This window comes from Orcinus orca, chromosome 13 (genome assembly GCF_937001465.1).
Source record: "Orcinus orca chromosome 13, mOrcOrc1.1, whole genome shotgun sequence".
NCBI lineage: Eukaryota > Metazoa > Chordata > Mammalia > Artiodactyla > Delphinidae > Orcinus > Orcinus orca.
The window spans coordinates 45257732-45285319 of NC_064571.1; the positions used below are offsets into that span (position 1 = coordinate 45257732).

The 27588-nt window shown below is 37.5% G+C and overlaps 1 protein-coding gene and 1 long non-coding RNA gene across 11 annotated transcripts in view; one reads left to right on the forward strand and one right to left on the reverse strand.

Annotated features, from left to right (window-relative positions):
• Positions 1 to 1931, reverse strand: part of LOC117198314 (uncharacterized) — a 424014-nt gene extending 422083 nt beyond the window's left edge. For all 7 annotated transcript variants that reach the window (XR_004479411.2, XR_007470860.1, XR_004479407.2 and 4 more), the window contains exon 1: positions 1768 to 1931. This is a non-coding gene — a long non-coding RNA (uncharacterized LOC117198314). The remainder of the gene's footprint in view (positions 1 to 1767) is intronic.
• A 101-nt stretch (positions 1932 to 2032) lies between these two features.
• Positions 2033 to 27588, forward strand: part of PPP4R3B (protein phosphatase 4 regulatory subunit 3B) — a 63584-nt gene continuing 38028 nt past the window's right edge. The window contains exons 1-4 of one of the 4 annotated variants that reach the window (XM_033414202.2): positions 2033 to 2614; positions 3940 to 3995; positions 14234 to 14332; positions 22719 to 23342. In XM_033414202.2, the coding sequence (XP_033270093.1) occupies positions 2473 to 2614; positions 3940 to 3995; positions 14234 to 14332; positions 22719 to 23342 (921 nt within the window). In that variant the 5' untranslated portion in view covers positions 2033 to 2472. The remainder of the gene's footprint in view (positions 2615 to 3939; positions 3996 to 14233; positions 14333 to 22718; positions 23343 to 27588) is intronic. The other 3 variants (XM_033414201.2, XM_004284384.4, XM_004284383.3) reach the window with 3 other exon arrangements.

The following is a 27588-nucleotide window of genomic DNA, read 5'->3' on the forward strand; positions in this document are numbered from 1 at the left end:
AACTCTCCAATGGATTTGCAACTCATTCAAAGCAAAACCCAAGGCCCTTCAAGACAGCCTCTCCCCCACTCCCAACCTTACTTCCCACCATTTCCCCCCTTTCTCACTCCACTCCAATCATACTGGTTTCCTTGCTATCCCTCTCACTCACTCAGCATGCTTACAGCCTCAAGGCCTTTGTACTTGTAGTTACTGCTTTCTGGCTCTCCCTTCCCCTAGGGAAATGCATGGCAGACTGCCTACCCTCAACAGACACCATTACCCCTCCCATACTCACTCTCTAACCTTCTGCTACTCTTTTTTTTGGTCACAACATTTATCAGTACCTGGCATAGATTTGTTTACTGTCTTCCTGCACTAGAATGTAAGCTCCATGAAAGAGGGACTTTTTCTATTTATTCACTGTATAGAACAATGTCTAGCACATAATATATGCTCAACAAATATTTGCTGAATGATTGAATAAATACAGGAAATGACTCCTGTTGTTTCCTGAGTTAGATCTTATTTGTAGAACAGTAAACAGTAGAACAGTAAACTTTTAACATGTATGGTGTCAAAGTGACTTCTGTACAGTTCTCATTCCTTTAACTTAATACATAACTTATTTATACGTTTTTTTAGGCCAGTAACACATTATGACTTTGTTCACCTGGTCCCCACAGCCTTGAACACCTTTCAAGCCAAACTCCCACTCAGGGATCCTCTAACATCAGGCCCAAAAGTTATCTGAGTGTGCCTCAAAAGTTATCTGTGTGAAGCTTTCTCTGACCCGAGACAGAAATGTTATTTTCTCTGGGCTCAAAATGCATTTCGTCCACATCAATCACAGCAATTAACGGGCTCTATTGCCACGTATATTATAACTATTTAATCCAAGTATACTTAGATTTTAAAAAATCCTATGTATCCAGATGTTGAACCGAGAATTTAATTTTTATCAGGCGCCTGCTCTGTGTAAGACGTCTCACGTTTTAGTGTACCGCGGAAGGGTGTATCCACAAGATCTGGTCAAAACATAAGCACGTTCTGAAAACACCATTGATAAGGAATGACTACAACTCCCAAGATGCGCTGCAGGGTAAAACGTGTGCATCTCGCCTGACTTTCACCTTTCAGACTAATGGGTTGTAAAAAGCTGGCGGCACAACAAGCTGAAACTGTCTTTAAAAACGAACAAAAGGATTCTACCGAAAACGAACAGGGGCCCAGTGCATGGTTTGTATCCACCGCTCAATGTCTGACACTTAATGTGATGTTTGACAACGTGAACGCCAAGAGAATTCCTCCCTCTCTTATTCAGTGCATAAGACCTCCCGAGAGAGAACGCGAGAAATGTCAGCAAGAGAAACTCAAAATATCGAAACAGTGCTCTTCGATATGTTAGGAAAGTAACTCCCTGCCACTTCCCTAAACTTATCTGAAGACTTTTTTTCCGACGTTACAAACACGGGAAGGGCACTGTATTTTCATGAAGCGGAAAGTATGCTTTTCAATGGCCAGCCACCAAAAGCCTAACGATACACTTGTGTACAATATTACAATCTCCTGGAGATGCACAGGACACTTCCTGAGGAGATGCTTAACTGTAACAGACTCCATAGCGAGTTTCAGGGGGTTTCGGGTCGCATTAAAGGGCTAACCTCCTCACAGAAAGAGGTTTAAACTGTTTTTCTCTCACAGGCTGAAAGGGTGAGCTTCCATTAAGGAGTGCGAGCACATTTCCTTCCCTTTTGCTCAGGGTGAGTCCCGTCCAAGGATGCGTACCTCCCAGGTTTGCTTTGTATTTTCCACAGAGCTGGATCCCACGGCTCGTCACACGCCGGGTGAAGCCAGCAATCCGCACGAAGCCGAATCCATGACTCCGCGCCCGCCGCCTGCCCAGAGAGGACTCTCGCGGAACCAGTGGAGACAAGGAGCTCGCAGGGACCGCCCACCCAACCGAGATCCCACGGGAGTAGGCGGGGCCGAGATAGGAGGAAGTCGCACTTAGACCCACCCACCTCAGTCCAGTACCCCGCCTCGCGAGAACACCGTGCGTGCAGAAACGGAGGTGCCTCTTGTTGGGCTCGTCGGCCGCCGTAGCCCCTGCTAGGCCAGCCCGTGCGAGCTTGCTGGAGGAGGAAGAGAAAGGCAGAGAGAATCGGGTTACAAGATGGCGGATCTGTAGTAGTTACCGCGGCGGCGGCGGCGGCGGCGGCGAGAGAGCGAGCGAGCTCTGGGGGTCAAAGGGTGGGGAGGGTGGGTGTGTGCGGGGGTGAAGTGAGAGGTAACCGGGACTCCGGGCGGAAAGGTCTCAGTGGTTCTTGTTGCCCCTTCCCGCGGCTGAACCTTGGGAGCCATGGTGAACTCGGGCCTCTCCGGAGCCGCCGCCGCCGCTGCAGCCACCGCCGCTACCGTCTCTCTAGAGTGAGGGGCGCGGACGAGGTGAGCAAGGAGGCGGCGGCTGGAGCTGTGGGGACAGCAGCCACCATGTCGGATACGCGGCGGCGAGTGAAGGTTTATACCCTGAACGAAGACCGGCAATGGGACGACCGAGGCACCGGGCACGTCTCCTCCACCTATGTGGAGGAGCTCAAGGGAATGTCGCTGCTGGTTCGGGCAGAGTCCGACGGTAAGGTTATTGGAACCGTAGGGGACCATGCCTCCGTTTTGGGCACAGCCTTGGGGTTTAGGCCCTGGGCCGAGTACTGTTACTGCCACCGCTTGGGACAGCGAATTGGTTTTCTGTCTGCACTTCAGTACGGTGAAGACAAACTACTTTGTCGGGATTTATCCTCAGTCGGACGCCGATTCTCTGTTCCCCCGCCTCCTCTCCTTATTAAACCTTTGACCCCTTCCTCTCCAGTCTCGCCTCTTAAAGAGGTGGGGGGAAGAGTGTGAGAGAGAAGAGAGGAAGTCATGAGAAACAAGGTAGTAGTGATCTTGTTCTAGGGAACTGACCCTTCCCGTCCCCCTTTATTTTCTTATCCCATTATATGCCTGGTACAAAAGGTTTAGTGAAACTTAACTTTTTTTTTTTTTAACTGATTTTGCTAACTAGCCCCAGTTGCCACAGTCGACAGGTGCTGGGGAAAACCAAAATGCACCTATTTCCTGGGGTTATTGCAGACTGTTGCCACGATACACGCACGCACAAGCACATACACCTTCAGTCTGGGATCCCTCCAGGCTATCTTTGTAGAAGGTGCTGTGAACAAGTGGATACTTTACAACCAAAACAAGTTAGGACACCAGAGCAGATTGTAAACTTGTATTCGTTGATTTATTGTACGAGTCTTACGTGAAATATTTTAAAATTATAAAATGTACAGCCTTAAGTAAAACACCTTCCTCACTGTATCTGATCGCTGGATTTGAGCAACTGATTTGTGCAGATTAAAGAAAAATAGCAGTCTTCGGTTTATTTTTGACATATCTTTTACTCTTGCACTTTTTCTTTAAAGTAATCATGGACATTTATCTTTACATGAGGTGTCCTGCTTTTTGTTTTTAAGGAGAAAAGGATAAATGCAATTCTGTATTTGTGTACTAAGTACTTAAATCCCTGTTGTCGTCCTTTGTAATTTGTTTTATTTGTTAAACTGGAAATGCAATAAAATAACCTTGTTAAAAAAAATTTGGCTTCAGGTGGTCATTTAGACCTTAAATTTTTCATTTCAATAAAACTATAATAAGTAATCTAGTCTCCGCATATTCTTGGTCTGAATGTTGTTCTTAGATGAAATTTTTCCTTTAAGGGTATATGGGGATAGGATGATATGTTCTACATTAAATATGAAGCCCAGATCTTGAGAGAAGAATGTAAATTGGAATACATTTGATTACTTCAGATGTCCTGCTGGGGGAAGAAAAAAGTTGTTTTTTTAATGTGTATTCTGATGTTTTATTCAGTGTTTTATAAATTGAAACTTATAAATATTATTTTTTAACTTTCAGGATCACTACTCTTGGAATCAAAGATAAATCCAAACACTGCATATCAGAAACAACAGGCAAGTAGTTGTTTATCTTTAATTTGAAAGACTTCATCTGTGATCAAGGAAGTATTAATCTGACAAAGATGGGAAACAAAGATGACAAAAAAAAAAAAAAACATGGATGGTAAACAGAATTACAGGCTATATGTATTTCCCTTGCAGGTTAAAAGTTTCAAACTGAAAAGTGAAAGCTTTTGTTCTGGAAGTAATTTATTATCTTTGAATTGAGCCACTGTTAGTTTATATTGGAATACGACATATTCATTAGTTTTATTTAACTGCAGTTAGCCAGGTATCTTCTATACCCTGTACACTAAGCCTTTTATTCTCAGTCACATATAAAGGAAATGGCATAAAAGAAAATTCAAAGGGGTACTCTTTAAAGCAAGGAAAGCCTGTTTGTGGTGTGAAAGTGGATCCTTTGACTCATGCAAAGATAAAGCTTTTGAAGTAGAAGCACTTAATCCTGTTCTTTAATTGTTGTATATTTTTAATATAATAACCAATGGATATTTCATGAAAGTGTACACTGACTATTATGCAATGTTTTCTGTTGATACTTACTGTCTTATTTGGGAAAAGAAAACCTGTGTTGTGTTTTAGTGTGCTAATTATCTAGTCTGGAAATGGCTGCAGTGATTCAACTTTTCCTTTATCCTGTGAATGTTTTCATTTTTATTATGAAAGATTCCAAAATTGAGAAGTACAGTGAAAATATAATGAGTGTCTGTGTAACACCACCAAATTTAACAATGTTAACATTATACCATATTTGTTTCAAATCTTTTTGTAGTGTTGAACATTGTGGATAGAATTAAAACTCCCTTTGTACCCATCTCATTCTATCCATTCTCCACCCTCCCTGTAGGTAACCACTATTCTGAAGTTAATGTGTATTATTTCTGTACATGCTTTATACCTTTTCTGCATATGTATGTATCCATAAATAATATGTAGTCTTTTGTGCGTTTTTAAACTTTACACAATTGATCTCCTATTCTTACATGTACTCTGCAACTTTCATTTTTCACTCAAAGTTACTTCGAAGATTTGTTCATGTTAATGTAGATTTAGTTGGGCATTTTTTAAAACACTGTATGATGTATGATATACACCTATTGTTAGACATTTGGATTATTTCTAGGGTTTTTTTGTGTGTGTGTTCTGTGTGTAAAGTGAACATGGCAGAGATTTTTGGAGGAAAAGATAAATTATTTTCCAGTTTTTTTTGTGTGGAGTGTGTAAAGTGAATATGGCAGAAGTTTTAGAAGGAAAAGATAAATAATTTGAAGGAAAAGATAAATTAATGATACTTGCATCATCAGTGCCTACTTTCTTCAAGGTAAATGAAAATTTAGATGCTCAGAAACAAATACTTCACACTTGGAGGAATGAAATTACATCTATTGCACAGTGCATTATTAGTAAAAGTCTTACTTTTAAACAGTTTTGTGTATACAGTGCATTCTTAGTACTTTGAAATATTTTTAAAATTTTCCATATTCAGTTAATAGTTTTTTCCTTTGCTAAGAAAATATTATGTCTTTTTTGATGGAGAATCAAACATTTGTTTTGTATTGAACACCTGAAGTTGTTTCCTATACCTTAGATGTTTTAAGGTAAATTTAACTAAATTTAATTTCTAAGTCAGCCAGGCAGATGGTTACTCTCTGTCTTTGTACTGACTTTTACCACATAGGCACTTTTGGTTTGTTTTTTTGTTTGCTTGCTTTGGGGGAAAGGAGTACCAATATTTTGTAACCATTTTTTTCTACCTGCATGAATATAATTCTCAGGAACTGTCTTCTTAAGTGTGACTCCTTAAAAATTAGTTATGTTATGGATTCTTCTCAAATTGTATACAAGATCCTTTAGCTGTTCTTTTAACTAGAAAGATCACATTATAGCGGAGGTTTGTGTATAAACCCCCATCGTTAGTCCAGAATTACACAGTGGTTCTGTGAATATTTTTAGGAACTTTGGGACATAACTTTGTGTGTCATGTTACTCTGCTAGAAAATTTAAGTATTGCGGGAGAAAAATATTTAAAAAAATTTTTATGCCATTGGGGAAATGTTTTTTGTAATTAATTCCTTTTAAATAATATACTATTAGGGCTTTTTAAAAATATCTTTTTCCTTAATTGAGGTACTTTTACTGAATAACATTAAAGCTTAAGAGAACTCTTTGGCAATGAGAATACTCTGGAAAAGCTTTGTGTATAAGAATGAAAAACGTGTGTAAATGGAGTCAGTTGTTTTCTTTTCTTTATTGTTTAAATAGACTGCACTTTTCTAATAGAAATCAAAGAGCTATATAGGAGTTATGTTAGACTTATTTTCTTTGTAATAGATGTGTTTGTTTCACCAAAATCTTTTTCAGTTTGCCTTTTTACCAGATTACACAAATTGGGATTTCCAAACACCTCATATTTTTCTATGTTCATTAGAATTACCTTTTTTTAAGTGTCATCATTTAAGTATTCAATAAATTAGTCTAGAAAATTACTTATTTCTAAAATTTATATGAAATATATTGATCATTAGTGGGTTTTTAATTTAAAAAAAAAGCCCTGAGTGAGTTAATGAGACATTCATAGTTTATAGGAAATTTTGCTACATTAAAATACATTGAATATAATGAGAACCTACTCTATAGCACAGGGAACTCTACTCGGTCCTCTGTGGCAACGTAAATGGGAAGGAAATCCAAAAAAGAGGAGATGTATGTATACGTATAGCTGATTCACTTTGCTGTGCAGTAGAAACTAACACAACATTGTAAAGCAACTATGGCAATAAAAATTAATTTTTAAAAATTCATTGAATAAATACAGAGGAATATTTAACATTCTTCTTTTAACATTACAGTTGTAAAATGAGCTAAGTACTGAATTGTGGGTTCAAAATAAGTTAGAATGAGTTGAGTTAATGTCAAATGACTCAATATCAATAGGAAATCATTGATTCACATCACTTCCTTTGCTTACTGTGGGTAATATCGAAGTATTGGTAGTTGATGGGAAGAAGATATACTTAACCTAAAGGAGCCAATAAACTTGTGAAGTATTTAAAGAAACACTGTTAGAAAGAAAAGAGAATGATTATACAGTGTAACACAGAATAAAGTGCCTGATACATGTGTCAAAATTCTACTTTATCAATAGAATCAATCCCACTTGACTAAATCAAAAGCAGACTCATAGGGTGTGTACCTTTTATATTAAGCACAATTTTGTGTTAATTGGGTTTGGGAGAGATGTATAAGGAAGTCCTCATCCTGGGTTTTATTGGGAGATAATACATAACAAGTGAAACAGTTACAGAATAGTAATAAGATAGCTGATAAAGTGCTTTAACTCAGTCCTCATCAAGAGTCCATGAAAGCATTTCACAGATAAGGCAACTTAAGGCACAGAAAGGTTAAGTTTCTTAATTGAGATTATATAGTAGGTATGCACCAACACAAAATACTGTGAAAAGTAACTTTATTCCACAGACTTGGGCAGTAGAAAATTAGAGAAAGGAGAGAGTGATTTGAGCCAGTCATTGAGAAAAACTTCACTCTCCTTGGTGGTGCCTGCTGAAGGAACTATGATAGGGCAAGAAATAGTACACCTGACACAAAAGGCATTATTAAGCCTATTTGGTTTCTATTATTACGCCTAAGAGGTTTCTTATTTGAGAGCTTGGTTTGCTAAACAAAAGGGAGCCATTATAGGTTCTTGAGTAGGAGCCTAACATGAAAGTGATACTGTGTTTAGGAAGCCGGTGTGGCAATGTCATGAATAATGAATTGGAGGTAGGGAGCGAAACAGAAGAACTTTAGGTAGCAAGACCTTTGCAATAATTCAGATCAAGAAAATGAAAGTCTGTTCCAGTGTAGAAAATGGAATTGGAAAGAAGGAAAAGAACTCCAGTACCTTTTCAGGAAAGTGCTGGAAGATTTGGTGAATGATTAAATATGAAAAACAAGGAATCAAAGGTCACTAGTAGTGTCTTTGAGCCTTGGGGCCACAAAAATGATGGTTCTCTCCAGAAACTGGGAAGTTGAGGAGAAAGCAGGGTTACATTTATCGTTGGGTTAGAGACTTGTTTATTTAAAAAACAAAAGGTTCTTTATTTTGAATAGGTAATACATTCACATTGTTAAAAATCAGAAGGTGCTTATGAAGTCTCTCGCACCCTGGACCCTGTCCATACAGTTTCCCTTGCTGGAGGCCACCAGTGTTACCAGTTTCTTGTATATCTTGCTAGAGGTTTTATGCATATGTAAACAAATATGCATGCAATTATATATATATATATATAAAATTCTCTTTTTTATTGGCATAAGTGGTAGCAAACAATATATTGTTTTGTGCCTTTTTTTCATTTAGGCTTTGGAGTAAAATAAATAAAAAGGTCTTAAAATTGAACACCTGGGACTAGAGATAGAGTGAGAGTTTGATGCAGGAGATTCTGATTTGAGAATCATTAAACACTATTTTTAGCTGCAAAAGAGGATCTCCTTTGAGAGAGTAGATACAAATTGAGAAAAGAACAGAGCTTAAGACTGAGTCTTGTGAATTGTCCACATTTATTCATTCATCGAATAATACTTGGTTGAGTTCTGCTTATGTTTTGGTCACTAACGGTAGTTTGGTTTTTTAAAGTGCAGTTGAAAGCTTTTGAAGAGTTTTCAGCAAAGAAGTGACATTATCCAAAATAGTAATATCAGTCTGTAGAACTGAAGAGAGGCAATAACTAGGAGACTGGTTGAGAGAGTGTAGCACGGTCCAAGCTAGAGATAATGTTGAATCAAGTTAGGGTGATGGCAGTAGATACAAAGAGGGGAGGTGGGTAGATTTGAGATATATATGGAAGATAGAATTGACAGGGCATGCTGCAGGTTTAGGTGTTTGGTAATCAGGAAGAAGGAAGATCCAGTAAAGAAAGAATAAGCAGTTGGAAAGAATAGAGCATCTGGAAAATGTGTTGTCTTCAAACCAAAGGAGAATATAATTGTGGTAAGGAAAGAAGGGCCAATCAGGCAGAAATGCTGTTTCATATCCTGCCAAGAGAAAGATTGAGAGTATTCTAGGTTTTGGTTAAAAGAATGTCCACTGAGATGAAGGTGGAAATGCAAATGATCCGATCTTATTGTACCTCTTAATTGGCAAAATAATCCAATAAAATTAAGGATGTTGGGGTTTAGCCTGAGAGCCACTGTGAGGAATGGACTGATGAGTATGTGAGAGGGAAAGAGGGTTATACAATTGTGAATGCTGCATTCAAATGACAGCATGAATTTGTAATGAGTAGGGTCCACTCTGACCTTGAACTATAGATCAGGTGCACAAGTAGAGGACGTGAATGATTAGGTTGGAAAGATGGAGCAGAGTGATTGGTAGAGATGTGTTCTGGGTGGTGGTCTGGAATGGAGGAATCTTTGGGAATCAGATGGAGAGGGGGCTTTCTTCGTTAGGATCCTTTCTGTTTCTTACAGTGCTACAGGGGAGACGCTTGGGAAGCAAGTTGTTAAGACCTTCGCCATCTTTTAGAATTTGTTTACATTTCTTATGGGGCATAGTAACAGGAACATGGGTTTAGAGTTGGATGGATACTCTTAAGTTTTTTAATTCTGTTATTTCTAGCTATATGATTTTGAGCAAATTTTCTCTGAATCTCATTTTGTAAATGGAGATGCTACCTAACTCACATAATAGTTGTAAATTAATGTATGAAAAGGGCTTTACCATAGTACCTGACACACGAGTGCAATAAGATAACTGTATTCATAGTAATCTTACAATAATCCTTATGTAGACAGCATTTTCCTCTTTTCCAATAAGGAAAGAAAATCAGAGAAGTTAAATACTTTGCTGAAAGTCACCAAAATAGTGGATAGTAAAACTGTGGGTGGTGCTCCCAGGTCCTCATTCTAGTTCAGGGTTATGCCCATTGTACCCAAATATATCACAGATTTTGAGAAGATAAGATACTACCATTGTTTGTAAGTAGTGTCATCATGTCTGTCTTGGATTATATGTTATGCCACACTATTATTTAAAAATCTATCTCAGAAGGAGTTTAAGTCAGCTACTATTAGGAACTACTAGAGAGTTACATGCTGCGTTGTCTGGTTAATCTCACTTATTTTCAGACTTTAAATTGATTTTGAACTTGTAAATTGAATCTAATATTTCCATCTTCCTTTTTTTAAAAAAATATTATTCCTTTGAAAAACTTGAGCTTTTTATTAATTTTGTCAAAGTCATTGGGGGCAAAGATAGGGTTAGTCTGGCAAGCAGTAGGATCTCAGATATTTCATGACTAGATACTATTCATGTTAATGAAGTAGATCAGTATCAAGGAGGAAAACTGAAACAGATAATCCATTGGTTTGTTAGGCCCTTTAAAAATGTGTCACAGATTCCTTTGTGAATATATAAAAACTGGAGACTCTTTCCCCAAAATAGATATTATGCAGCAGGTTTTAGATAAAATTTTAAGGTGTCTGTAGACTCTGGATTAAGAACCTCTGATTTAAACAGTAATTGGCTCCAGAGTACGTTTTTAATATATAAGATTGAAAATAACCATGTCGCATAATAAAACTACACTGTGAAAACCTGATACAGTAAAGGCTAAATTGTCAAGCTTCTCTAGCTCATGTCTTACTCCCATCCTGGACTTGGACATAATCACCTTTTTGTTTGTTTTTTTTTAAGGACGAGACCAATTATAATTCTCCCTGCAAGCTCATTTTTAAATCTGACTTCCATAGGGACATAGTGGTGATTAAGTGTTTTAGTTAGTAGAAGAAAACTCTAAGCTTTCCTTGGTTTAAACAGAGGCATTAATAACGTCTCAAAGATATGTGTGCCACGCACAGATTAGAAAAAATATGTCACAGAGTACAGTGGTTGAAACAGACTTTACTATGAAAAATTGGGCTTGACTCAATCTAGGCTTTTGGGATATATAGGAAACAGTGCCACTTGACACTTCATTCTGGTTTCAGTATTCTTGTGCCATCTCTATATTCTCTCACCTAGGAACTTTGACCCTTGGAATAAGCAGTTCTAAGGAGTTGTTCTTATGGGTACTTTTTTCTGAGACAGTAAGATGTGGAGGAGGAGGAAAAGGAAAGATGCATTTTGTCACCCATTTGGGATAGGTGCATAGAGATGGAAGGTGCCTACTCTTGATGGCACTTCCCTGTCCTCTGTTTACCAACTAGAGATACAGTTCGGTCATGTTCTCAATTTTGACTTACCCAAAGAATTACCCGAGACCCTTGTTAAAAATAAGGATTCTTGGGGCTTCCCTGGTGGCACAGTGGTTGAGAGTCTGCCTGCTGATGCAGGGGACACGGGTTCGTGCCCCGGTCCGGGAAGATCCCACATGCCGCAGAGCGGCTGGGCCCGTGAGCCATGGCCGCTGAGCCTGCGTGTCCAGAGCCTATGCTCCGCAACGGGAGAGGCCCGCGTACTGCAAAAAAAAAAAAATAAGGATTCTTGGGCTTTACTCCAGACCTGTACCCAGGGGAGAAGCATGGGAATGTATGTTTTTAACCATCTGCCAAGGTCAGTCCTCTTTGCATTGAAAAAGGATTCTGAATATAAATTCTATTTAGTTTCTGGGATTTTGACTGGCTTATGAGTAAGAGTTTACTGTTAAGAATGGGAAGGAAAGAACAAAAGAAAATGATAGGAAGAAGGGGACTCAGTTATCTTAATTCAGACTTCGTTGCTTACCTTGACTTTTCTCTCAGAAGGTAGATTGGAACCAAAATGCAAAGGGCCTCCTTGTATGCCTGGATAAATGGTTTTGAATTTCATTCATTCTGTTGTAATAGTGATCTCCAAAATAGAATGCACAGTATGAATCATTGGAGAAGAAACCTGTTTATTGTATCAAAAGGAGAAGTTGAATTTTGCGAATATATAATAAAGTCATGCGGTCAAGAGTCAAAAATAAGAATAGTATTCTGAGAGAAGAGTAACGTTTCCATGAAAAGTGTTCTCCGCCTATTGTGAGTTATAGCCTGTATGTGCAGATAACTGTTTACAGATATTTTCCAATTTAAACTAACCTGTAACCCTAACAAAAGGAGCATGTGCCTTAAAATGGGTTGAAAACAGTACTGTAAGTGCAAGTGAACAAGATAATGGTCCAACTGACATTTACACTCCTAGTGTAATCTGTCGGGCAAGTGACAAAGCCGAAATAATGATAAAACAGATATTACAAAAAGTTTCCCCTCCCTCAAAATTCAGAATTATTAAAAGGATGTCACTAAATACGGATTTGTATCTCCTATCACTTATGGATATACTGTGCCCTAACAATATTGGGTCTTAAAATTCTAAATAATAATGCTATGGAGCCATTGCAGTTTAAACATTTTTAAATATTGCTTATTTAATCTTTATATAAGCCTTTTAATTTCTATTTTACTGTATGTTTTATAAAATATGGCTATAGTAATATTATACTTCTGTATATAATATGTAAGTAATTTGAGGCACACGGTTTTTAAAAGTTTGGAGAGCACTGTTCATGTAGCTGTTTTGAGGAGTGCTCTAAAAAAACAAGAACATGGAGCTTGTGTGGGTGCCCTAGTGCTTTAACTAGAATAGCCTTGTTTTTATCTCTTTTATTTTTTAATGGAGATTCTTACTAAAATTTTGTTTATAAAAAGCATTCTACTGGTTTTTTAAAAAGATTTCACAACCTCTTCTCTACATGGTGGAAGCCACTAAAGGTTTTTAAACAACCTGATAAAATTTTAGAATAGCTGATGGCAAATATCCCTTCCAAGAAGCATGGCCAGCCAGAAGCTAGAACACAGATTTTCAGTGTTCTTCTTACCTGATCACACAACAGATAAGTATTCATCTGAGGCCTAGATTAATTAAGGGATGAGCTACCAAAGTATTGAAATGTTTTCATTTTTAAAACTTTGTCTTTATTAATCTGGGGCTAACTTTTTTCTTTTTTTTGGGCTGCGTTGGGTCTTCATTGCTGTGTGCGGGCTTTCCCTAGTTGCGGCGAGCGGGGGCTACTCTTCATTGCAGTGCGAGGGCTTCTCATTGCGGTGGCTTCTCTTGTTTCAGTATGGGCTCTAGGCGCTCGGGCTTCAGTAGTTGTGGCGCATGGGCTCAGTAGTTGTGGCACACGGGCTTAGTTGCTCCGCGGCATGTGGGATCTTCCCGGACCAGGGATTGAACCCGTGTCCCCTACATTGGCAGGCGGATTCTTAACCACTGCACCACCAGGGAAGTCCCTGGGGCTAACTTTTAATTTTATATATTTTTTAATATCAGCATAATATTTATAAGTACTGTCAGCTGAACAATTAATAAATATAAGGTGCTTTCATAGATTATATTTTTGATAATTAGGGAATAAACTTAAATGTGCATTTTTTTTTTAAATCAAAGTTTTGGCCATATTAAACTTTCATTATTATGTATCCTTTAAAAGTCCATTTCATTTAGGTGTTGCATAGTGATTTTCATGTTTAAACTTGAGTGCTTTAATTTAAAACCAAACCTTAGTTTTTAATAAGGGAGTTGACAACTTTTCCCTAAAGGCATAACCTTTTGGGAGGGATATAATTAAGGACATCCAGAAAAACACTTATCTGAAACTGAGGTTTTTAATTTTTTACTATCTAAGCTGCTGAACTAGGTGCTGTTGGTAATACAGGTAGAGCAAGTATTTTCTGTCAGCATTGTTTCACATTCCTTAATATCCTGAAGGCTTTTCCAGATTTTAAAAAGGCAAAAATAGAAAGGGTCAAACCTTAGGATAATTATCAGCTATTTAGTTAGCCTACTGGTAACCAGCTTGAAGGGAAAAATAAACGGGTAGGTGGTTAGTGAGTGGAACAGCTGACTTTCTGGAAACAATAGGAAGTAGATGATTAGAATGTCTACATGATATTTTGGCCAAGAATGCTAGACTTTCCATTAAACATTATCTCGGTAACATGAGCTAGAGCCTGCTAACATGTTTTAATATTTTTTGTTTCAGAAAATTGCTCACTGTCATTTTCAGTACCAAAGCTATGACTTCATTGCCAGATATTACTAAAATTTCAAAGGATAACAAAATACAGTTATATGATGTCATTTGAGTGTACATTAATTGCACTTACCTGAGGGCATTGCTGCGCTGTTTCCTGTCCTCTTGATTTTTATTTATACTTTGTAGTTGTTTCTTTTCTGGTGTGCTGATACAGAAATCTTTATTTTTAAACAGGATACATTAATTGTTTGGTCAGAAGCTGAGAACTATGATCTGGCACTAAGTTTTCAGGAAAAAGCTGGCTGTGATGAGATCTGGGAAAAAATTTGTCAGGTAAGGTTATTTTAGTAATGTTTAACTTAAGTTTGCATGCATTCATGATTTTTTTTTTCATTATATCTAACAGATGTGTATTAGAATGTGGAGAGATAATATTTTCATGTGAGAATTTGATAACCTAACCTACAAATGTCTCCTATGTTATACATCAAAATTTTTGAAATTTTTTTTCAAGTTGTAATTTTGTTTTACCACTTTAGATTTTGATAGCATATATTCATAATTAATACCCCACAAAATGTCAAGATCTTCTAACAGAAAAAAGGTTAAATAGTTATGTTCTAAGGCTTTTAGACTTTTCTTTAATATTTGGTCACCTGTTTGCATAATGTTTATGGATAACTGTGTGCCAGACACTAATAATCCAAAGTGCTCATGACTTCAACTCAGAAGGAATTTACAGTGTAGCAGGATATAGGATAGGTGGTAACTCTCAGGGTAACTAGAATTTTTTTTTTAAGTGAAGTATATGTTTCAGTTGTGCCTTGGAATTTTTTTAATGAAGTTTTTATTTTAGAAGTGTCAGATTTATGGAAAACATGAGCAGAAAATAGTTTCTATATACTCCTCTGCCTGATATCTCCTCCCCTCACAGTTTCCCCTATTAAATAGTTTTCCCTATTAGCATCTTCCATTAGTATACATATTGGTCACAATTAATGAACTAATATTCATACATTATTATGTATTATTATTATTTATACATTATTATTAACTAAATTCTACATTTATTCAGATTTCCTCAGCTTAAATGTCAGTGTTCCAGAATCCCGTTCAGGGTACCACATTACATTTAGTAGTTATGTCTCCTTGGGCAAATCTGGGCCATGACAGTTGGTAAATCATAAAATTCATTTTTAATTACTATTTTCTGTAAATGGAGATCACTGCGTTTCAGTGGTTGCCTAGGCTAATCTTCTATTACAGGTTTTTTTAATATAAATTTATTTATTTTTGGCTGCATTGGGTCTTTGTTGTTGAGCACCGACTTTCTCTAGTTGCGGTGAGCGGGGGCTACTCTTCGTTGCAGTGCACGGGCTTCTCATTGCAGTGGCTTCTGTTGCTGTGGAGCGCAGGCTCTAGAGCGCAGGCTGAGTAGTTGTGGCACATGGGCTTAACTGCTCCGTGGCATGTGGGATCTTCCTGGACCAGGGATCGAACCCATGTCCCCTGCATTGGCAGACAGATTCTTAACCACTGTGCCACCAGGGAAGTCCCTATAGTGTTTTTTGACTGTCGTCATTTCACTTATATCAGCTTTACCTCTAAGGATTCTTATCACTGAAGGTTCTTTTTTTTTTATTATTTATTTATTCATTTTTGGCTGCGTTGGGTCTTTGTTGCTGCGTGTGGGCTTTCTTTAGTTGCGGTGAGCGGGCTTCTCATTGTGGTGTCTTCTCTTGTTGCAGAGCACAGGCTGTAGGCACGTGGGCTTCCATAGTTGTGGCTCGTGGGCTCTAGAGCGCAGGCTCAGTAGTTGTGGCACGTGGGCTTAGTTGCTCCACGGCATGTGGGATCTTCCCGGACCAGGGCTCGAACCCGTGTCCCCTGCATTGGCAAGCAGACTCCCAACCACTGTGCCACCAGGGAAGCCCTCACTGACGGTTCTTGAGTTAGCTTTATGGATCTGACCACAAGCATTCTTTTTCCTTGGTCCTCCCAATAACAGTGCCAAACAGCGTAATAAAGTGGCCTACGAAAGTGTAGTAAGAATCTTACCATTCCATAGAAAGTTTATTTGACATATGGCTCTAGATCACTAAACTTTTCTTATCGGGGAGTAGATGGTTTGTTTCTTTCCTACCTCCTATCTGATTATGTATGCATCATGTATTGTTGGAGCATTATTAGTATACATACGTACTAGAATTCTAGTTGATGAACAGTTGAAAACATTAGTAAATATGCTATTTCTTTAATTTGTACAATATACATAAGAATATAATCCTAATTGTTTTGTTAATATTTCACCTTTTTGTTTTGCCTGTTTTTAAACCTGTGGATGGTGATGGCAAGAAGGTCTTCATTTTTACCCTTTGTTATCTCATGTGCTCTCCAAGGATTGAGATTGAATTTTATGTTTGCAAAGTCTTCGGTAAAGTGAGGTGTAAGATCTAAAAAAAAGGGACCTCTATTGCAGACATACATATGCAGTTCATAAATACTTGCTGTTCAGTTCTTAATTCAATAAACTTAAACCATGAATTCATTCATCTATGAAATGGGGGGAAAAATATTCCATGTAAATAATGAAGGCAATAATTTCAAAATGAAAGATTACTTTTCCATAATATTTATAAGGCTGTTCAGAATATTAATAGCAGTATATAAAGACTAATCTTTTTTTATGATAAATTACTGAAACGTGATATTTTATTTTGTTTTCTCCCTCCAATACCAGCATGGCAACTGGCACACGTTGTGTATGTACTCGGTATATATTTGAAGAATGAGTGAATAAAACAGAAGACAAACATCTTATTTAGATCTAGGGTGTTGAATTACATGCCTGCTAGAACATAAATTTATATTGTGGTTAATATTTTCCAGTGATCAGCATATTCAGTTATACTTTGCCCCACTTTTCCCCTCCCCACACCTCAGCACATGCCGTTTAATATATGTTCTTGGATATATATATATATTCTTAATGACTTTGTACTTTTGTCTTAGAACTTTTCGCTGAAATTTGTTTTTTACTCTTTTCACTCATGTAGTTCAGGAGGTCCCCAAGACCACTCACAGGTTCACTAATTCACTAGAAAGACTTAGAGAACTCCACAAAGCTATTATACTCATGGTGCAGTTTATTACAATGATGTGATTCAGGTTAAAATTACCATTGGGAAAAGGCACATCGGGCAGAGTCTAGGAGAGTTCCAGGCATCAGTATCCAATTTTCTCTTTTCAGAATAGTCATGCAGACAGCACTTAACTTCTCACAGCAACGATGGGTGGCAACATGTACAGAGTATTACTGACCAGGGAAGCTTACCCAAACCTTTGTGCCCAGCATTTTCATTGGGGTGTTAGTCATATAAGCAGGCTGAATACCCATGTGGCTAACTCTAGCTTCCAGCACTCCCAGAGGTTGAGCTGATATTGTGTGGCCCAAGATCTCCTCCATAAACCATACAGTTATCCACACATGTATGTGGACTGTCCAGCATAGCCCAAGGTAAACAAAAAAACTCCCAACAGATAGGATATTCAGAGTGCTTAGAGGTTGACTCTCAGGAGTTAGGCAAGGTCCAAACCTTTCTTTGGGCAAGATTAGTTCTTTACTGCAAAGGCCACCCTTTGGCCCTTGGCCAAGACTTACAGCAAAATGGTCATATTTGTCTAAGCATCTACACTTAGTGTAGCATTTATATGACAGAGCAATAGTATCAGTATGAATATGCCTAACATTTGGAGGAGTCAGTCTGGGCTAGGAGTAGATTTAAAGCAACAACTATTCTATCCTATAAAGCCATGATTTACTTTTTATATTTTTGCACTATTTTGATTGCTCATTACCCTCCTTGATCTACCACAGTTTGTACCTTATGGTAAACTCGTAGAGAACTCTTTAGTATAGAAATTAGCTGATGGTTAACAGTTAGTAAGTCCACTTATTCCTCATGCCATTTTCTATTAACATTACATGCTAAGGAGGCTTTAATTCAGTTTCCTAATACATTTGATGATAATATCAATATTATCATAAGGCTTATGTACATGAGGTAGTTGGATCAACAGTGGCAATGTTATACCATATTGCGGTATGGTAGTAGATGTAACCTGAAAAAAGTAAGAGTCAGTAGATACTGGCACATTATAAGAATCCCACTCAGTCATTAATAATTGGTCCAGTTCATCATATTGTATGACAGTGTCTCCCAGGGTGGTGTCAGCTCTATCAAGTAGACTTACAAACTTCCATTCGACCTTGTTGAGTCCCAGGAGCAGTGGTAGACTTGGGAAACATATGGCTTCACCCTTCCAGGCATCTGTTACAATTGAGCTAAGAGAATATCGTCTCTTACTCTGAGCTTTTTGTAAGGCACCAGTGTTAATATTAGATTTCCTTCATTACATTACCTATTTATTTATTCCTTTGCCCTCTGTTACCATTTCTCCTCCCCATTTGTCATTGATTTTTACGCAAACATTTCCGCCTTTGAAAGCAATGTTAGGTTTGGCCACTCTGCTGGTCTAGCAAGGTTAATTTTTTACTGCACAACTCAGTACTGTACTTTTAAGATCTAGCCATGTTGCTGAGTATACATTTAGTTTATTGCTCCCAGCTACTGTGTTGTATTCAACAGAACCATACGTTGTGTTTTACTTTTTAATTCTGGGAGGTCATTGCTGACCTTTGAAAGAACAATTTCAATAAAAAGCCTGTTTCTTTGTCATTTCTTAACCCCTTATAATAAGAAAATAGAACTCCTCTCTGAAAAAGATTGACAGCTCAAAGAGCAATAAGTATCTTAAGGGGAATGGTGAATGACAGAACAAAAGAATCATTGTGGGGAGAGAAATTACAAAAACAAGGGCTAAGGGACTTCCCTGGTGGCACAGTGGTTAAGACTCTGCACTCCCAGTGCAGGGGGCCTGGGTTCGATCCCTGGTTAGGGAACTAGATCCCACATGCATGCTGCAACTAAGAGTTCACGTGCCACAACTAAGGAACCCACATGCCACAACTAAGGAGCTAGCAAGCCACAACTAAGGAGCCTACCTGCTGGCAACTAAAACCCAGCACAACCAAATTAATTAATTTTTTAAAAAAGAGCTAAGATAATTGATACATATTGAGCTCTTAGAAAGCATAAAATCAGAAGTACATATGGAAGTTCTAACCTCAGAAAATGGTAGAGACATTTTCTTTTAAACAGATAAAGGAATTGAATGAAGATAAGTTGTGAGATGGAAAAGAAGAATGTTGGAGGAAGTTGAGTACTGATGGCCTCTTTTTTTCCCAAAGGGACAAAGTTCTCTCTTATGAGATTTAAAGGGGAAAGTAATAGTGTTTGACCCTTGAAAAGGGAAAAAAATTAAAGCAGTAGCTATAAGGGACTAGGATAGGAGTGTGGAAAAGAGAAATTTTCATCGAGAAGCCTACTGATAGTGTGGACTTACCATGAACCTTATCACAACAAAAGTTTGGTTTATTCCTTAATGCTGTTTTCTTTTAAATTATTTATTTTTGGCTGCGTTGGGTCTTCGTTGCTGCACGGGGGCTTTCTCTAGCTGCAGTGAGCGGGGGCTACTCTTGGTTTCAGTGCGCAGGCTTCTCACTGCAGTGGCTTCTCGTTGCAGAGCATGGGCTTTAGGCGCACAGGCTTCAGTAATTGTGGCGCGTGGGCTCAGTAATTGTGACTCGTGGGCTCTAGAGCGCAGGCTCAGTAGTTGTGGCGCACGGGCTTAGTTTCTCCGCGGCATGTGGGATCTTCCTGAACCAGGGCTCGAACCCGTGTCCCCTGCATTGGCAGGTGGATTCTTAACCACTGCACCCAGGGAAGCCCCCTTAATGCTGTTTGACCAGTGTTGGAGAGGAAGGGGCTGTGCTTAACAGAGCCTCTCAGGGACCCAAGTTGATAGAGAATTCATTTTAATACTTCCATGATTATTGCAAAGTGGGAAAGAAAGGTGGCAAATCAGAGCACTGGTTTTTGAAAGCTCTTCCCAGAAGTTATACATGGCACTTTTATTGGCCAAAGCAAGTCACACAGCTACATGTAACTTCATGGAAGCAATGAACTCACGTGCCACAAGAGGGAGAGAACCAGAAATATCTGGTGGACAGCACTATTGTCATCCAGGTAGACACTTGGGTTTATGTGATGTTGACAGATTAGATCAGTCAGGGTTACGTTCAGGATGAATCCAGGAAGCTTGTAAGGGGTAATACTAGATAACAAAGAAATAAACATGCTGTAACCTAGTGGTTACATGCATGGTTCTGGAGCTGTGCTTTTATTCTTAAACATATGCAAACTATGTTCATTTGAAGTGTAAGTTAACTCCTGTTTTCCTCTTATTTGTTCTTTGTAACCTCTGATTCTTCTTCCTTCCCCTCACACTACGTTTTCTCTTTTCTCTGATTAGTGTCAGAGTCTTCTGGCTTTAACTGTTAACCCTAATGCCAAATCTCTATCTTCTGTCCTATTCTTTTTCCAGAGTAGTAGGCCCACAGATTGAATTGCCAGCTGGATATTCAAACAACTCAAACTTAATAAAACTGAACTCTTCCTAGCATTCCTCTCCCACATTCCCAGCTTTTGTTAAAGAAGCCATAATCTTCCCAATGATGGGTTTAAAACTATAGGGTCATTGTGTTTCCTGCTCTCTTTTGTAGCTATCCCATATCTGTCCCAACATCACTATCCAAATTCAGTTGTTCATGTAGCCTTTGGAATAACACCCTAATTTATCTATATTTTCAAATTTGTCTCATGCAGCTGATGCCAGGTTAATTTTCTAAAGGACAGTGCTACACATTCACTTCCCTGAACAGTAATGCAGGTCTTTTAGCTTGACTTTTCATGATCTGGCTAGAGTCTACATTTCCATTTTTGCTGTTTGCCATATGCATGTCACATATTTCCGTTTCTCTGGCTCTGTGCTCTTCCCTTTGCACTTTGGGTACCTTTATCTCCCCTCAGAATCTTACCTATCTCTGAAGGTCCACTTAAAATCTCAGATGCCACTGTTTTTTTTTCTTTTTTTGAATTTTATTTTATTTATTTTTTTATACAGCAGGTTCATATTAGTTATCTATTCTATACATATTACTGTATACATGTCAATCCCAATCTCCCAGTTCATCCCACCACCACCACCGCCCCCGCCACTTTCCCCCCTTGGGGTCCATACGTTTGTTCTCTACATCTGTGTTTCTGTTTCTGCCCTGCAAACTGGTTCATCTGTACCATTTTTCTAGATTCCACATATATGCATTAATATACGATATTTATTTTTCTCTTTCTGACTTACTTCACTCTGTATGACAGTCTCTAGATCCATCCACGACTCTACAAATGACCCAGTTTCATTCCTTTTTATGAAATGCCACTGCTTTTATGATTCCTTCCTTGTGTTCTCTGCTCACCCACACCCCAAGAGCTGGAATTTCCCTCCTCTGAGTTTCCAAGGCATTTTATCTGAACTGTTCTTATGACCTTGTTACTTATATTTTCTCTTATATTTATGTGTCATCCTCCCTAAGCTCAGCTACTCTGTTGAGAACTCAGAAGTAAAAGAAATACTCTCATTCCTCTAGGGAAAAAAAGTATCTTGTATGCATCAGTATATCCCTCTACTTTTTTCTCTGAGTTCTTAGGTCTTTTTTCATATGTTGCTTTGGTGGATTTGGAAATTTGTGGAACTTTTTCTGCTTAGGATATTCGAGATGTTTTAAGGTGGAGAAGAGAGGATGATTGCACTCTTGGATTATGAATTAGAAAAATTTATGAAAAGTAAAGTTCTAAACATTTTTTGTTAGAGTAATTCATTATAGAAAATTTGTTAGCCATGCTTTTCTTGAATCATAAAGTAGTCAGCCTGAATCATAAAGCAGTTCTTTATTCATTATGTTGTGATTTTTATCTAGATAATACTTGAAGGCTTTATCACAGATGTTAAATGAATGCCAGTTTTTAAAAGAATAGACTTTATTTATTAGTCTATTTATCAGCTTCAGGCTCAGAGCAAAAGCAAATACTTTTCCAAAAGTGAATTTCGAAAGTATTTTGAGGAAATCATATTTTCTTACTCTTGAATATACAGGGAGTTGGGTTTTAATTTGGTTTGAACTCAGTAGTGTCCTTGTTAGCCAGTGTGATGGTGCTTTGTCATACATAGTAATTTTGGGGGACCAACGGAAGAGAGTTACTTTCTGCAAAATACACTCCACTAGGTAGAGTGAATTTAATAAACAACTGCAAGTGGTTATTACATAATTTAATATCAAACAACATAACGTTAGCTGAAATATTCAGGTTATTAGGGATCAGAGTTAATCTCAAGTTGTAAGTTGGGAAATTTAGAGGTGAAACCATCTGCAGTCAGTAACTTAAGACTCAAATAACTGACTCTAAACTAGTTGTATTTTCCCCCTCTAGACTTCACTTTTAATTAACAATGACTATTAGTATTGATTCCTTGAAAGTATTGATTTTTACTTAAATTCACTAGTCAGGGGACTTCCAGCAGTCTAGTGGGGGCAGGGGTTCAATCCCTGGTCGGGAACTAGGATCCCACATGCTGTGAGTCGTGGCCCAAGAAAAAGAAATTTATTTTTTTTAAAAAATTGAATGATCAGTGATTTGATTCCCAAAATTCTGAATTCTTTTGTATTTTAAGGTAACCAGCTGTACTTGGATATTTTTAGGTTCAAGGTAAGGATCCATCAGTGGAAGTCACACAGGACCTCATTGATGAATCAGAAGAAGAACGATTTGAAGAAATGCCTGAAACCAGTCATCTGATTGACCTGCCCACATGTGAACTCAATAAACTTGAAGAGATTGCTGACTTAGTTACCTCAGTTCTCTCCTCACCTATCCGTAGGGAAAAGCTGGCTCTGGCCTTGGAAAATGAAGGCTATATTAAAAAACTACTGCAGCTGTTCCAAGCTTGTGAGAACCTAGAAAACACTGAAGGCTTACACCATTTGTATGAAATTATTAGAGGAATCTTATTCCTAAATAAGGCAACTCTGTTTGAGGTAATGTTTTCTGATGAGTGTATCATGGATGTCGTGGGATGCCTTGAATATGACCCTGCTTTGGCTCAGCCAAAAAGGCACAGAGAATTCTTGACCAAAACTGCAAAGTTTAAGGAAGTTATACCAATAACAGACTCTGAACTAAGGCAAAAAATACATCAGACTTACAGGGTACAGTACATTCAGGACATAATTTTGCCTACACCATCAGTTTTTGAAGAGAATTTTCTTTCTACTCTTACATCTTTTATTTTCTTCAACAAAGTTGAAATAGTCAGCATGTTGCAGGTAAGTAAACTGAGGTGTTCTTCATAATTTTGTTTTCAGATATTTAGTCCCCTTAATAGGTAAGCTGGTGTTCATTCCTTCGTTTTGAAAGATTTCTTTTGTTTACTTTAATTGTACTATCAAGCATAGAAAACAGGGCTTTATCTCATAGTTTTCTGAAGAAGAATCATTTCTCAATGTGACCTTTTATATTTCTAAATGTCCTATCATGCAGCTGGGTTTTTTTTTTAACTTTTGTTTTTAAAAACTTGTGGTAGAGCATACATGACCTAAAATTCAAAATTTTAACAATTTTTAAGTGTACAATTCATAGCATTAAGTACATTCACAGTGTTATGCAGCCATCACCACTATCCATTTCCAGAACTTTTTCATCATCCGAAACAGGCAGCTGTTTTTTTTAATATTTTTTATTCCATTTTGTGAGACCTAGTTATTATTGGGGATATGCGTGAGTGTGTGTGCTTAAAGCTTCCGAAATAATTCAGATGTGCAGCCAGAATTGAGAAACATTCATTAATTTTCAGTAAATGATAGATTATTTGCTATGGAAGTTGATTTTATTCTCTCTCCTTGAGTTGTAAAGTAGGAGTCTTATACCATGTTTATATCATGTTAATCCTTTATACCCTAACAGTTTGGTAAGCATAATTTTGAAGATTTTGCTTTACTTGTGATAGTATACTAACAGTTTCCTGCATAACTGCCTTTGTTATTTACACATCAGTCACTAAGTTTATTGAGCTGCTACTATAGTACTTAGTGTAGTTAGTGGTTCTCAAGTAATGTCTGTGGACCCCTGGGAGTACCTGAAGCCGTTTCAGAGAAGTCTGTGAAGTTTTTCCTTTTCCAACTTTCTGTCACCGTGAGGCTGTATTTTCTTCATGTACTTCAACCAAAACAACATATCGGGCTTCCCTGGTGGCGCAGTGGTTGAGAGTCCGCCTGCCGATGCAGGGGACACGGGTTCGTGCCCCGGTCCAGGAGGATCCCACATGCCGCAGAGCGGCTGGGCCCATGAGCCATGGCCGCTGAGCCTGCGTGTCCGGAGCCTGTGCTCCACAATGGGAGAGGCCACAACTATGAGAGGCCCACATACCGCAAAAAAACAAGAAAAACAACATATCACAACGGATTGAATGCTGAAGGAGATGTGAGAATCTAGCTGTCTTCTGTTAAGCCAAACATTAAAGAGATTTGCAAAAATGTAAAACAAGGCCACTCTTCTTTCTAAATGTTTATGATTTTGGATGATACAGTTGTTCCTCATAAAAAAATATTTATACAAACATAATAGCTTATTTTTTAATGAAAATTAATGTTTTTAAGCATCTCAGTTTTAATTATGGAAAATACTGATAAACATAACCCACATAATAAAAGCTCTTTGGGGTCCTCAGTAGTTTTTAAGTGTTTGAAGGGGTCCTGAGACCAAAAAGTTAAGAATGTCTGTCTCAGTACTTACCTATGAGATTCCATTTCATGATACTTCCAGCCATTATTCACCATTATAACTTTACTTTTGTATAGGATTTACTTCCCAGATAATTCTTTCACCAGGCAGTTTTTCATTATTCCACAGTAATAAGTGTGAGGCAAGTTGGACTTACACATTAGGTTCCATTTATAATACATGGGACCCACTTTTTAAAACCATACTGTACAATTCAGGGTGCCATTTCACTTGCTGACAGAAAAAGTTATAGTCTCAGGAGACTGGAAATAAGCCCATAGTCAATGTAGTTGATATAAAGGACCCAGTAACAGAAGCTCAAGTGTAGCTTTCAAATGACTGCTTTTGACTTCAGAAGAGTTGCCAAATCCATAATAGTAAATCATAATGCTTTTTATGTTTTGAAAATAAATTATGCAAACTAATCTGTAAATATTTATAACTTTCTATGTCATTTTATACATTCTGTCATAGGTCTATTTGTGAAAGTTATACTTATATAAACCAAGTTTTACTCATTTCTGGTCCATGAAAGGCATTTTATGAAATAGCCAGATATCGTGAGCTACCTGTTGTTTACTTAAGGTTTACCACTTCGTTATCTCTTACGTGTCAGCCGTGATGCTGAATTCTGTTTTCAACAGTGTGTGAGGAGAAAGCAAGATTATGGCCATTGGCTTCTAAAGGCTCATTTCCTAAAGCCCATCTCTGAGATTTCTCTGCAGGCATTAGATGTTTCCAGATACCCATCTGGCTAACTAGTATGCATATCTGTAGCTTCTTAAATAAGTATTAGCCTGTTGTTGCATTAGTTACATAGGGCAAGTAAAAATGTAAGAATTTTATCTAACTCGACCAAAATGAGGTAGTATAAAACTACATAGATAACTCCTAACCTAAATTAGGTTAATTAACTGAGAAATTATATGAAAGCACTTAGGGTGGTCACTGGCTCCTAGTATATACTCTAATACATGTTGAGATTATCGTAACCATGATAGGGACATAAGATTTTAGTTAACCTGAATTTTCTACCTAATTACAGGTCAAAATCCCTTGTGTCCAGAATTGAGAAATATACTTTAAAATGTTTTATAAATTAAATTCCAAAAAGCCAGTAAATTGAGGTTATTTCCACATAGACAGCTATAGAGTTAAGATCCTTTTCAGAACAAGAAGTTTTAACTTCTCCCTGCACTAGAAATGATTAAGGACAGGTATCTCAAATGTTGACATTTTAGCATGTTACATAAATTTTCACTATTCCATAGATAAGAGTTGGGTGAAAAACAAACCCAGTGGGATCAGTGGTTTAGTTCTTTTTTGACATATTTTGCAAGATTTCAGCACTGAACTTTCTAACCTTTCATCCCATTAATTTAATATGTAAAATCTTCCAACACCATTAAGAAAACAACTTTGCAATAATATGGTTTTGTTTTAGAGGTTTTTGGACTCAAGTGTAGGATTTAACGTATTAAATTTTGTCATACTGGACTTGGCCCATTCTAGTTTGTGTGTATATTTTGCTTTGGTTTGATTCCTACTTAGGAATCTATCCTGTATATTTTCTGTTGTGGGAGTGACAGAACTTCATTATGCAGGAGACCAGGATTCTAAATCCATCTTTATCACTAGCTAGCTTCTGATAAATCCATTCTTTGGGATGGACTTTTAAAATTAGACTAGGCAATCTCTAGGTACTCTGTTAAAGCCTCATCTAATTCTAAATTTCTGTGTCTACGTGATCCTTTTAGAATTTTTAATGTTGCATGGGTCCTAGGTTTGGGATTTTGGTTTTGTGTGTGTGCCCATTTTTACATCATCACAAAGAAAAAAGTTCGATTTCAGACTTTTTAGGAGGAGCTCATCTTTTCCCTTTAAGGTTTTGTTATCCAAAATAGTAAACATGCACAATATGACTTAAAATAATTATGATTTATTAAAAGCTCTTAAAATGAAATAGAAAAGAAAAACTAAAGTGATCTAAAGAAACTACTTTAATTACTTGAAGAACCAGGGATTTAGGGGAAATTTTCCAGCTATATCTATGATAGGCTTTAAGCTACCTAACATCGCTCCCTTAATACATTGGAACAGAGTGCTTGTGTAGAATAATATCAAAAATAATGTTAGAGATCAGAAAAGAAATATACTAGGAATCGGAAAGCATTCTCCTAGCAGACTGTAATACTTGAAATTGCTTCTGTAATACTTTATGCAGTTCTAGCCATCAGCAAACAAATAATGAGTCATATAAGAAGAATTTAAATGGGAAATTGCATTTATCAAAGAACTGGAACTATTTTCCTATGAAAAGATTCTGAAAAAGTTAAAAATCTTTAGACAGGAAAGGAAGATTTAATCTGGGAGAGGTGCAGGAAGATAAAAATTTATAAAAGGTATAAGTTGAGGTAAATATGTGCTTATTCAACAAAACCTAAAATACTGAGATGAAAAAGTGATTTGAGGGATAAGTAAAAGATTATTTATGTAGTTGAACTCTCTCAGAAGGTAGATAGATGATTCAGGCCTCCATACATAAGATCCAAAAGGAGTCAACTAAATAACAAAACGAACACTATTCTGAGTCAAAAAAGGTGTTATCTGTTAGTGATGTGTCTTTGAATAGCTCCAAAGGATGTTTAGCGGGAGAGCATGTTATATTTTCCATGACCATAACTAGTGCTTTTCATTCGTTTTTTCATATGTGCTCTACCTTATTTCAGAAAGGCTTTAAGGGATTGATACCACTTCATGGATGATTCACAGTAAGAGAAAGGGCAGGTATAT